The sequence below is a fragment of the Schistocerca cancellata genome, chromosome 3 (genome assembly GCF_023864275.1).
Source record: "Schistocerca cancellata isolate TAMUIC-IGC-003103 chromosome 3, iqSchCanc2.1, whole genome shotgun sequence".
NCBI lineage: Eukaryota > Metazoa > Arthropoda > Insecta > Orthoptera > Acrididae > Schistocerca > Schistocerca cancellata.
The window spans coordinates 698,083,622-698,097,382 of NC_064628.1; the positions used below are offsets into that span (position 1 = coordinate 698,083,622).

At 44.4% G+C, this 13,761-nt stretch overlaps 1 protein-coding gene across 1 annotated transcript in view; it reads right to left on the minus strand.

Moving 5' to 3' along the window:
• The window catches only part of LOC126175684 (ecdysone-inducible protein E75), a 466,380-nt gene extending 453,261 nt beyond the window's left edge, over positions 1–13,119 (minus strand). Inside the window, exon 1 of the mRNA XM_049922616.1 lies at positions 12,972–13,119. Coding sequence (XP_049778573.1) covers positions 12,972–13,095 — 124 coding nt within the window. The 5' untranslated portion in view covers positions 13,096–13,119. The remainder of the gene's footprint in view (positions 1–12,971) is intronic.
• Positions 13,120–13,761: the final 642 nt, after the last annotated feature.

Below are 13,761 nucleotides of genomic sequence, written 5' to 3' on the forward strand. Positions count from 1 at the left end.
TGCGCTTGTAGTGCAGTATACTAGATGACAATTCTGACGAGTGTCGTTGTGTTCAAAATTCATATGTGTCGGTATTGAGATAGACAGTTGGGAAGCAAGCAGATAACGCAATGTCTGATAGCGTCCAGCATGTGCTGTGTAACTGCAAATTCATTGTGATACACGTGGCAACTGGAATGAACCAAATGAGTTTATTAAGTCAAAAACTGCTGTTAAATGAGTGAGCTGAATCAACTCGGGAACAGAAAGAAAATGAAATATCACTATACCCGAAATATTCGTCGTGAATGAAATGTCACTTACATCGATGTTAGTTTTATATAAACATCTGTTCTTCTACTCAGTAGTCGAGTATGTAGCGTTTATGGATCGAATTTCCTTAACAAATGTATGAAGAATACTTTGAAATTAACAGATAGTCAGAGCACGCCATGTTATTTATCTGTCGTGCTTTCTTTCTGAAAGTCGATTTTATTGTCCAGTTCATATTCTAGGTGCTGAAAGCATGTAGTCAGAAAGCTACAGACTGATTAAAAGTGACAAGTGTGCATACAATGGTCTATATTCTTTTTGAATAGTATAACAGCAATATTTCTATGGGCAGAGCAAATTTCATTACTTCAAAACCGCCTATTGTTGGTTTAAAATGTACTTTTTTGTAGAAAGTTCCTTTCCTGTCAAACTTTTGTAGGGTTTATCATTGTCACTCATGGTTTACAAAGTTGCTACCAGAAGTGTAATGATTGGATTCTTTGGGTTCCATTATTCCGCGCCAGCCTCTAAAATGATCAGTATTTTAATTTTCTTATAATTTGGCAGAAGGAAGGAAGATTAGGATTAAATGGACAGTCAATGACAAAATCAATAGAGATAGTGGAGCACACACGCTCCTTTTCAAAGGAACCGTTATGGTACTTACCTTAAGCGATCTAGGGAAATCTTGACAATCCTAAATCTGGATGATTGGATATCGGTCATCCCAAATATGAGTCTAGATAATTTGTTAAAGTCTTAGGGAATGGCATTTTTTGTTTTCTGCAAGAGTTGGCCTCCCTTAGTAACACCTACACCCATCCATTAGTTCATAGATACATAAGTTTACTTTACTGCGCATAAATTATGTACAGCCGGCGTCGTTTGCTTACCTGCTTTCCTTTCGGTTAAGGGTCAAATAATGACTGCAAATGTAGGTCGTTTTTATAGTTGTTTTTCGTTTAATGAGCCCGGATCAGCAGTGTACTTTATTCTATAGCGTATAACATAACGTAATCAAAAAATTTCCCGTAATAGCTTACATGACCCCTCACAGTTCTCTATTAGAAAGGAACAGTTCAGGGACCAATAGGCAGATTCTCGGAACCACGGCATCTGCACTTTTACTGAGCTGAGAAATTTCAGGCGGTCAAGTTCACGAAGACACACTTAACCGCTTTGCCGTGTGGTAAGCGGTTTCATCCGGTTGCAACGGCTTCAAGTGTACCACTTACCCGCTGCCAAGCTTTAGATGACTTTTCTTCTGCAAGGAGTCGGCAACTCGGCATTGAGAAGTCTGTCGCGGTCAACGATATGCTGCAAGAAGACCGTTCTATCTGAAACTTGAACACGATCCTAGCGTTGTTTGAATGCCACTGCATGAAGGTACCACGTAGCCAATGTTACGTCACGGTGGGCAATATGGCTTTACCAAAGACCTTCAAATGTCTTTTTACAGAGATCAGAATGTGAAAAGAAATTTCCAGCATTGTGTAGAAATTCTGCTTTTCTCCCGCTTCCGAACAAATTCAGCTTACCCATTGGCCCCAAGGTTTTTGGCATCTAATTCAGTGCAGTACCAGTTTATTTTTAGTTATTCTGATTTCTCGTAAAGCAGCTGCTACGAAGTGAAGACAGTCAACTCATAAATGGAGAACGATGTGTAATCTGTCGTGGAATTGTGCAACATGTGTGGAGTCCTTCTTGTGGACTGTTTGTACAACATGTACTACATACGAGAGAGGCATCCAAACTGAATCAGTGCTCGTCTCAGAAGATGGAGGTGTATTGACTTCCTAACAATCAAGTAGCATCCTCTCAGTAGGAAATATTGTCCTATAGTCATTACAGGATATTAAATGGCGCGTTTAAAAAACAAGGCTTGCAAAACGAGAGCCCGACGTTTCTGCTTATGCTTTGTTACAGGTGGAAAGCAGACTCGTAGACTGGTTGCAAGGCTTGTCGTGTGTTCGTTTCAAGAGCGAGGCTGCGACACGCGAACACCAGAGTAGTTACTAGCTGGACTGCTGGGAGACTACCGACTTCCGTCTGCTGTTATCCTGCCGGGGAAGTACGGTGACCCAGAACCTATACAAATCCTGGAAACATTCTGCATCATCTAATGAAACGACATTCGTAAAGGAAATTCTTGGATACACACACAACAAAAAGGTTACTTTGTGATTCTCGTTTCATATGTCAGAGGAAAATAAAATAAAGATGATGAGGTAAGGAAGGGAAGGAGAAGGACATCGTTTTGTTCACGTCATAGTGATAAATTATTACCAATGTAGAAGAAACTGAAAAAAATTTTTTGGCTGTTATTAAGGGCATCGCTTCCTTCAACGTCGATACAGCCCCACCGCTCCTGTATCGCCATTCGGCATCTAGCGTAGGGGACCTGGTATTTATTTCACTTTTCTCTGTTCATTATCCTCTAGAGACACAGCGCATTCAGTAAACGATTTCATGTATGCCACCATATTGGTTATAACGATTCTCGTTTCGTCTTAGTGGTCCTTGTATCACATGTATGTAGAGACTGGTCCTGAGTTTCTAAATATAATTCTTAGAATGGAAGTTTGGCAAGGCGCACTTGTTCCTGTATGGACTTTCTGATGTCTCCAAGTATATTAAAGATATTTGAAAATTCGTTCTGCAGCCGAAACTATGACTCACGAATCAGGCTGATCTGCTTGTAAACTATTCGTCTCGAGTCTTTAGGGCTTCATTAGGCTGATAGACTGATTTGTAATATCCTTCAGGTCCTCAGTGGAAAATTTATGAACAACATCTCTCGCAGATAAATAGTCAGCTTTCCAGAATCTTCTGAAATAGATGTTGAAGCTTCGGAGCTACGCGTTTCCTGCATTTTCTTGAAGTGAAGACCCATAGATAGTTTTTATGGAAATATTTTGTTTTGTATTCAAATAATAACGGCTGTCTCCGAGTTTTTGTGTTCCTCGTGTTGGGTTTATCATGTTCAACAGAAAGGAAGTTAGGGTTTAACTCACCATCGAGAAAAAGTTCAGTATGGACGGAACACAAGGTCGGATGTAGGATGGGGCGAGAAAGCAACTGTGACATTTTCAAAAGAACTGTGTTATTTGGGAAAATCACGGAAAACTTACATCTGAATAGCCACATGTACAGTTGAACTTCATTGTTTCCAGATGTTTCACCTCTTTCTGGTGTTGTACTGAGGGTTACCTGCCACCCGCGTTCTTGGATTTCACAAGAATTTTGTTGCGGCTCTACCTCTCTAAGAACGACGCCGCCTGTACATAATAGCGAAGAGCTACCGAAAAAGTCATTTATGAATATTGTGACTCTACACGGGACCAGAACAGTTAGCTGATGTACGGCTGACCTAACAATTCCCCCCCTCCCCTTACCCCCCACCCCCAAGTAGATTTCTCTTTCAGATCTACGTAGCAGGTTTTGCCACTCTAGAAATCCTCGCACCAATGACAGACGGTCTGAATTAAACGAAATTTGATTGGAACTGAGCAGTTACAATTTCGGAGCATGCGAACTTACTTCAAACGCAACGTCTTTACAATTTTCTCAGAGCATAACGTTCGATTTTGTATTCCCCACAATATATCACTGGATCAGAATCAAGTGACACCGAAATCGCAGTTAAATGTGTTTTGCGTCTGTATTTTAGGGTTCTACAGTCACCCACACAATTTTAACGTGCATATCTCTTTTATGCGTAATATTCTCGGTGCATTCGCGGAACGAACGGTACTCAAGCGTGGGCTTGGCAGATGCTACTTTTTTTTCTTTTGTTACTGACACATCGTGGGACTGTGAAAATGAAATCGCAGAGTACCCTAGAGAACTTTATGAACTGTTACGGAAGAAGTTTCATGTGTTACTTCTTACCGTCCTTTACGGCCTGAAGATCGTGACTGAACCAGAACACAACTGGGTTACGGCTGCCTTCAACATGTTTAAAGGGCTGGCGCTCTTTCTTAGTGCGATATTGCTAAAATATACACAAATATTATTTTTGATAACGGATTAAGGAGAAAAGAAAAGGATATCTTTTACTTTCTACATTATTCCACTGAATTTCTCGGATCAGTTCAGAGATACACTTGGCAAACTGGAAACTCCTCTGAGATCACTGTTCAGTAAAAAGTGAACAGTCGTGTGAGGTTCAAATGGCTCTGAGCACTATGTGACTTAACATCTGAGGTCATCAGTGCCCTAGACTTAGAACTACTTAAACCTAACTAAAGGACATCACACACATCCGAGGCAGGAATCGAACCTGCGGCCGTAGCAGCAGCGCGGTTCCGGACTGAAGCGCCTAGAACCGTTCGGCCACAGCGGCCGGAGTCGTGTAAGGATGAACCCAGGAATGGCGCCACTTTTTCATAATAAATAACGTTATTAACAGTGGCTGAGTGTTGTAAGAATTAACCTGTAAAGCAAGACTACCCGATAGGATCTGAATCGTCAACTGATTGGCGTGATCAGGATGAGAATTCAGATGTCCAAGTTGGATTTTAAAAGATGGAGATGGTTTTGTGATTGCTTGTCGAGTAACTTACTGTGCAACAATGCATAAACTGTTGTGAATGGACTTGTGAGCTAGGCACAGCCTAATTTTAGTATAATTGTACAGGGTGGGGGAAATAAAACTGTCCATTAAATATTAATAATACTGGCGCAGAACGGACCCTTTTTGATGTACTGGTGGACTGGCCATAGCAGAAATTGATAGAAACCTTGATTTCGATGCACCGGTCTGCGCATCTCCCGCTCGCTCTGCCGAGAGTACTTCGCTGTGTCATTACGCTTGAGTGAATGAGAGGAGCAAATGTGCTTAGTGACAAGTTGAATGCAACAGAAAATTGTGCCAGCGAGAAAACAGCGTGTGTTCATCGTCGAATATCATGCGAAGCACAATTCGCGGAAAACGTGTGCAGAACGCCAGAGCTTGAGACTGGAATCCTTTTAAAAAAACCTCTAGCACAGTGTACAACCCAAAAGTTAGTGGTAAAATGGTGACCATTTCCAGTGTCTTCTTTTATGTTCATTAAAAAGAATCAACCGCGTCATTCTTATTGCAAATATTTTCCGGACCAATTAAATTTTGACCACCCTGTATATCTCACATACGGAAGGTGGGTCAAGATTAAGAGAGATCAGGGCGTGACCTGAAGCATGTAGACAGTAATTTTCTCCTCGTTTGGTAGTCGTTTGGAATAGACGAGAAACCCGTCAATATGACTCAACACCACCATGTACTGTTCAGTAACTTGCGGAGTATAAAACGTGATTCAGCTACCCCTACCGATGAGCGTTACGCAACCTGCAACACCTTCATATACCATGTGCAAGATTTTCATGTTCTCTCACTTGCTGCATACAAACTGTTATTCCTACAGAAAAATGACGGGACCTTTTTTTTTTTAGGAAATATAATGTAATTAAATTTCGTACTGGGATACGTTCTAAATAGGCTGTTTAGGTTTTTATGTTGGTAACATCACGTAGCGCTCTGTATGAAAATCACTGGCTGTGCTGTGTGCAGTCTGTGGCTGGTTGGCACTGTTGGAATATTCGCTATTGTAGTGTTGGGCAGCTGGATGTGAACAGCGCGTAGCGTTGCGCAGTTGGAGGTGAGCCGCCAGCTGTGGTGGATGTGGGGGAGAGATGACATAATTTTGAGAGCGGACGATCTGGACGTGTGTCTATCAGAAGGAGTAAATTTGTAATACTGGATATCATCATCATCATCATATATATATGATGACTTTTGAACATTATTAAGGTAACTAAGTGCCTAGAATCCTTTATTTAGCTGGCAGTATTGGCGCATGCTGTATTGCAGTAGTTCGAGTAACGAAGATTTTTGTAAGTGATTCATGAAAGGTATAGGTTAATGTTAGTCAGGGCCATTCTTTTGTAGGGATTATTGAAACTCAGACCGCATTGCGCTAAAAATATTGTGTGTCAGTTTAGTGATGATCAGAATAAGTAAAGAGAGAAATGTCTGAGTACGTTCGGTTTTGCTCAGCTGTTTGAAAATCAAATAACGTAAGGAGTTTACCAGCACAGTAATTCATAAATTTTTCTAAGGGGAGGTTTCAACTTTTCCGCTAGAGGCCTTAGTTTTGGAATTATTCTAGAAAGGCGTGCAAAAGTGACTTTAGAACGCGTTTGTCTTCAATAACTCGAAAGCCGTGGCCTCCAGCGAAAACGTATACCTGTACAAAATTTAACTACATTAAATTTCCTACAAAAAGCTCCTATTCATTTTTTCCTTAGAGCTAATAGTTTGCACGTAGCGAGCGAGGGAGTATGAAAATCTCGTGCTCGTTTTTGAAGGTGTTGGGGGTTGCATAAAACCCTCGGTAGAGGCAGCGGAATCACCTTATATATCTGGATGTAAATGAATCAGGAGGATGAGGTTGCTCTTTATCACCTTGTTCTCGTTTATTGCAATCCAACTTCATGAGGTTACATGTGCAGCGTAGCAGATAGGCTGGAAGACGACGGTGTGGTTGCACTTGTGGAACAGAGGCCTAGATGAGCTTCAGAATGACCCATAGGAACAGCAGTGGGTCGTTTGGCCAGCGACGCGCGGAAGGCGCGAGGCGACTCGGCCGTGAAATGTGAATGGCGAGCTGTGCGGTTACGTGAGCACTGTCGTTGCCAAGGGCGCCAGCTGCCGAAGGGCGCACTGCCCGGCGCCGAACCGACGTTCCAGTCGCCAGTTGGCGCAAGCCGGCCACCGCCAATATGCAAGGCAGCATGACTGCGGAGGAAACAGCCCTGGTACTCCTAGTGTGCCATAGCCAGGTGATTCGGCACATACCCCCTTCCTCCTCCCCAAACTGCCGATACTTCTGTTGTGTTGGCAGAAGAGCCAACACCGTGTTACTAGAGGAGGCCGAAATGCACGCGTTTTAGCTCACGCAGGCTGGCGTGAGGAGGGAAGAACTATACTGACGTGAGGTCTGGAACATGATAAGGAATTAGAATTCAGAAAGAGGACGTAACTAGTTTGATACTTAAGTTTAATCCATTAATGATGAACGTCGCTCTTGACGGTACATGATTCACAATATTATCTGTTCAGAATACATTCTGGAACTAACTGAATATGGCGCCTTGCTAGGTCGTAGCAAATGACGTAGCTGAAGGCTATACTAGACTGTCGTCTCGGCAAATGAGAGCGTATGTAGACAGTGAACCATCGCTAGCAAAGTAGGCTGTATAACTGGGGCGAGTGCTAGGGAGTATCTCTAGACTAGACATGCCGTGTGGCGGCGCTCGGTCTGGAATCACTGATAGTGACGACACGCGGGTCCGACGTATACTAACGGACCACGGCCGTTTTAAAGGCTATCACCTAGCAATTGTGACACCACAACTTCAACAGGTGCACGCCCTGTCATTCTCATGTGTTGGTCATGAGGAAGCTTGATGGTACGAGAGGCCATGCCTTTTATAGGAAACCAACCCACATTAAATTGTTATCTTCAGGTTGATACCTGTCACCGTCCAGCTCGGCGTGAAGGGATGGCTCTGAGCACTATGGGACTCAACATCTTAGGTCATAAGTCCCCTAGAACTTAGAACTACTTAAATCTAACTAACCTAAGGACATCACACACACCCATGCCCGAGGCAGGATTCGAACCTGCGACCGTAGCAGTCCCGCGGTTCCGGACTGCAGCGCCAGAACCGCTAGACCACCGCGGCCGGCGGCGTGAAGGGATACTTCATACGTTGGTTCATGGGGCCAACGCCGTTTCAGACCGTGGAAGTTTGCCAGCTGTGTTGACCCACCTCGAAGTCACCTTTCGTGGCAATGCTTATAGAGAAACACTAACAAGACGGGCGTAACGCTAACGACCAACTGTGAATTTGTTGAGTCACGAAAATAACGAGATGGCATCACATTCGCCAGCCGTTTTAATCCAAGCAGTTAGCGCTTCCAACAAAACCGATCGTATCTCAGGAAAATTTATCTCGATTTGTGTAAGTAGGGCGTCCGTCACATCCCTTATACCTGTGACATATCATACATTGGTCAGACCATCAAGACTGGGAAGACCAATGTACTGAACATAAGCGTCGCACACACTTACGACAGTCGAGCGGATGTCCTATTGCAGAATGTCGCCTTGGCACCAGTCGTCCTACGAAATATAACTAGCTGGCATACATTTCCAGCTATTGGGGTTGTGTGGATAAAGAAGCAGCTGAGACTGAATTAGCAAACAGATTGTTTGCTTAATTCTGCTTGCAGTCCTGCACTGTCTAGTCAAACAAAAAGGGACAAAAGTTAATGCTACTTCACCTGTTGGTAATTAATATTCACTATAACGTTGGTCATCTTTGGTTGTGTGGAGGAGCCTGTGCTTACGGTACGTGGATGTGCGTGTTGTCTTTCGACATACGCCCTCCATACCGAGGTTTTAAATTCTCTTGCATAACCCCATTTAGTAGCGCTTGTGCTTTCAAAATGACAGGGTCTCTACGTGTAGTAATGTTAACGGTTGCCGAAGATGTCACCTGGCTCAATTCCTGTAAGTTGTTTGAACATTTGAAAATTTCAAGTTTCACAGGATGTGAAGCCTCTTCAGCGCCCTTCCCCCCCCCCCCCCCCCTTTCCCGATGCCCAGGCAGTTTAATGGAAATAATAGACTGATGCCCTGCAGGAGTATCCATTTTAGTAAATTTCGCTCTATTCTGGTCAATAGGTCTCTATGGACGTCACTGTCATCAGGTAAACCGCCTACAACGCTCGGAGGAGGAAGCTCAGAGACCTGAAAGGGAAGAAAGGAAAATTACAGTTAAACGTTTGACGACTTCGAAGTAATTAGAAATGGGTTACCAATTCACTTGGAGAAGCTGAGGAAAAAACAGCCATGGCTTCTTAAATGAAATATCTGGCAGCTACAATGAATTGCAGTCTATGAAGTTTCGGGATTACAGCGGGATGATGTCGTCATCTTCCCACGATACTTCGGCTGACAACCATTGAGCTATCGTCAGGCTAGTGCTTCACACTGGTTGGAGGAGGAAATTGGTGTTTAACGTCCCGTCGACAACGAGGTCATTAGAGACGGAGCACAAGCTCGGATTAGGTAGGGATGGAGAAGGAAAGCGATCGTGTCCTTTCGGAGGAACCATCCAGGAGCTTGCCTTAAGTGATTTAGGGAAATCACGGAAAACCTAAATCAAGATGGCCGGATGCGGGTTTGAACCGTCGTCTTCCCGAATGCGAGTCCATTGTGCTAACTTCTGCGCGATCCCTCTCAGTTTCCACACTGGAGATTGCTAGTGCGCGTAGCATAGATTACCGCTTCATGAGGGGCTTTATCGTGTTCTTAGAGGGCACTAAACGTGACAGAGGACACCCATGCAGTGGTAACCTATGCGCATGCGACTCTGCGCCAGAATTTTTTTTATAAACTTGGCGAACCAGCAATCTCCAGTGTGAAACGCTCACCTGAAGATAGCTCAATGCTTGTCGGACAAAGTATGGTGGCAAGATGTTGGCGTCAACCAGCTGCAATCCCGAAAATTCATGGTACACTCGTTACGCCGGGTAAACTTCAGGAATCATACCATGAATTGTTTTATATACACCTGGAAATACTGCGTTGTGATGGCCAGACTGGGGTTTCAACAGGGCTTCTCCCAATAACGCATCCACTGCGCCAACATAATTTGATCCATCAGCCTTAGTCTAAAAAATTTCCAAATGTTTCATTTACGAAGTGGAATAAGTTGATTTAGGCTAAGAACAGAAATATCGAAAAAAACCTGAAACTTTAGCAAAGAAGCCGCCTTGGATCTGTTTAGGGCTATAGAGAGCTTTCCAAAACTTGATTTTGCTTACCTTCATAAACTAAATCCCAACTGACAGAAAACCAAGCATATCGACAGACTCTAGCGTTGTACAGGAAGGGAAACCAGCAACAAGTATAAAAATTCATGGTACCTACTGAGCATTGAGAACTCTGACATTGAGAAGGTTGTACATCGTTTCTCTGATGCAATTGATGAAATAATTTCGTATTATCAGGCAAGAAACTGAATCATCTTGAAGCAACGTTTCGGCACGTTTGCTGCTCATCATTTTCAACCAGAAGGTAGCGTGGAGGAAACTTATGAAAAAAATTCAGACGACACTGATAATCACCTGATAGCCCACCTATGAAATACCCCGTGAAACCCTGCATTCTAATGAAGGTAGGAGTTGCTACTCCTGAAGCACAGCTGCATGTGTGTATGATAGACTACCAACAACCTTGCTGGAGTGTGAAAAGTGTCACCTCACGATAGGAATTAAACAATCGACTTTCTCCTCGCGAATACGAGTCCACAGTCTTACCAACCTCTCTGTTACAATGTTAAGCACTGCGAAATTCAAACTATACTTAATACTCGTGAATATTTGGCACCATCCTTTTATACAGCATGTCGGTACTTGTGAAACTAGATTATCAATGCAAGAAATCAAGGGAGTGGTTAAAAAATGATACAGAACATGAAAAACGCAAAATTTTTCGAGGATTTCTTGCAGCGTATCTGGAACAACCAATAGCAACGAACACAATTCAGTCGCAGTCAGATATGTTATTAGAGTACTCTTTCTCGATATCGTACGATGTAAAGTAATCCATTCGGCAAGCTGACGTAGGTATGCATCAATTACAGACTCGCAGAAAGTGTTTGCAGAATGCGCAAACCGATAAAATTGAACTAATTTCCATTTTACATAGGCAGTTTCCTGTGAGCATAAGCTGTGAAGTACCAATATCCACAACCATTATGATAAGATTAATATAAGAATGGTCACGAAATGCTGCATCTGTAAGTTTATAAACAAAAGAAAAGACGGCAAAAGTGAAGCGCCTTCGATCACGTAACGCGTGCCCCAGACAGTGAAAGCTGGCCGAAATATTTTCGTTCGCGCTCGCTTATCAGTCAGTGCCAAGGAGATACGGCGCGACCTTAAATCTCCAAATAATCAAAAGAAAGTCACGCGAGACGGAAAAAACTGCCGCAGCTGTCTCCTATAGAATCGCAGCTGTTATTCGGCGTCTGCACCGGGTATCCAACTCATCATGCTCGCGCTAGTTCAATAACTACATCTGAACGCCATATGTTTTGCTGTAACGCTGTATGTAGCTCATTTCCTTCTAATTTTTACTTCAACTTCAGCATACTCAGAATATTGTTCTAGTGCGAAAGAACCACCTCTACGTTTTCGGTGTTTGTCGAACATTCGAGACGAAATACTTAAATCTAATAAACACTCGATTCACTGCGGCCCTGACAGATTTGAATACGTCATGAGAAACTGATTTGTTTCCCTAGAAGTCTACTCTTAGTTGTCACTGGCTACCAACCATAAAAAAATGGAAAGGAAGAAGAAACTTTGTAGTAAGCCAAACTGCTTGTTGCTTGAGACGACTTACTGACTTAGTGGCATTCCTTTCGGAAATACTTTGTAGACATGTATTTTAATATTACGGCAGGGAGAGCCGTGACGGATTAACACCCATATTGACAATTTAGATCACCCTGCGATAAATATAACAAGTGCGTTCTTTCCTCTATTTTTCACAACTTGGAAAAGTTCAGAGGAGCAGTATAATGATTATGTAAAACACAAACTGACATTATGGACAGTTTCGTTCTCTTGCACAAATCCGCAGTGCGACCTGTATATCTGTAATTAGTTCACACTTTCTCGTATATTTGAATTTTAACTGTTGTATTCCTGTTGTCAAGGAATATCTTCATAAGTTTACCTCTTCTCGTAACTACTATAATTGTTGTAATGTCACTACATATCTATGGAGCAGCGTATTTTCAATAATGTCACTACATAGCTATAGAGCAGCGTATTTTCAGGGCACTTTTATTTTGAAGAAAAGGTCGCGGTGGAAATCATGTAAAAATTAGACACATATAAAAAAAAACTAGTTAGATACACGACTGTGGGACCGAATATTTACGCCTTGCTGCGCGTAATTAGGAAAAATACACAGTAAATCTGGATTTAAGAATTCGGCAGCGAAATTTGTCGTTGTGTACGGCTTCGTTACGATATTTACAAAACCACAGACACTTTATGGTATAGTCAACTTTTTTTTTCAAAAATAATTTTGGTACGATTCGTTTTTTCCATTTTCGTGATGGGCGTATGTTATAAATCCAGTAATCTGTGCGAAATGTTGGGCTTCAAACGCTTGCGTATCATGCAGAGTAGATGTAATAATACACGGGCACTTGGGGTAGCATATGGGCACTTGAAAATGTTTGCATTTACGAAACACACGTCTTATCAGGTACTGATGACGTATGGGTACCTGAAGATGATACACGATGCCGATACCGCATTTTCATAGTAACTTAGCAAAGGAGAATCGTGTGTAGTTTTGCAAATATATACAGCGAAATAACATAACCACTTTTATAATGCTGCGAGCACGGAGTAACTATAAAACGAAATGGATTACGTCGATGTAGACATGCAGTAGCTAAATGCATCGCAAGTGAAAACATTCCGCGCAGTGCCAGATTTTTTTGACTAGCGGCACGGCACTGGGCAGGGGTGTTACGTGGCGCGTCACTTTTGCCGTCAGCGGCCGATGCGATGCGAGCGGAACGGGGTTAAGGCCACGGGCGCTGACAGGTGGCGACGGCGGCGAAAGTGCGTCGCGACTCACCTAGGTCCGGGATCGAGCTCGACGGCTCTTCGTGGCCGCCCTTATCGCGGTGCGACGCCTTGTGGTGGTGCGACGACGACGCCGGCACCGGGGGCGGCGGTGGAGGCGGAGGTGGCGGGCGCATCGCGGAGGCGGGCGTGATGACCACGGAGGCGGGCAACGGGGGCGGCGGGGGCTGGACGACGACGGGGGCGGCGGCGGGCGGGGAGCACGTGGACGACGACACGACGGGCGAGGCGCCGCGGAAGTCTGGCGGCGCTCCGGTAGCGGCACACAACATGCTGCTGCTGCTGTCGCATGCGACCTTCGCACGGATGTGAGGCGGGCGGCCGGCGCGGCGGGCAGGCGGCCACTGGCGTGACCCGGGCGCGCGCGCCGCCGCCGCTCGGCAACTTCCGGCGGCGCTCGGGCGCGCTCGGCGCGCCGCTGGCCTTGTCCTTGAACGCGGCTCCTGAACCCGCGGGCCGGCCTGACAGTGAGCCGAGTGTAGCGGGGGCGGCGGCGGCGGTGGGGGCGCCGCGATCGATGGCGGCGGCAGCGGCGGCCACACAAACAGCGCCGCCTCTGTTTACCAGCCTCGCACAACTGTACCGCCGCCGTTGCGTAAGCGCGCTGCAGCTAGGAAAGTGCTCACTGACTCACCGGCCGTTAGGGAAAGTGAGCCGCGTGCCCGGGTTCGCTCCCTCGGCTCGTATGTCGGTCACCACTGCTTTCGATGCGCGAGAGTTGTTCTTTCGAAGGCGCCAATAGAATAGGGGTGACTCGGAAATTTTTTATTTTCTTGTAGGGG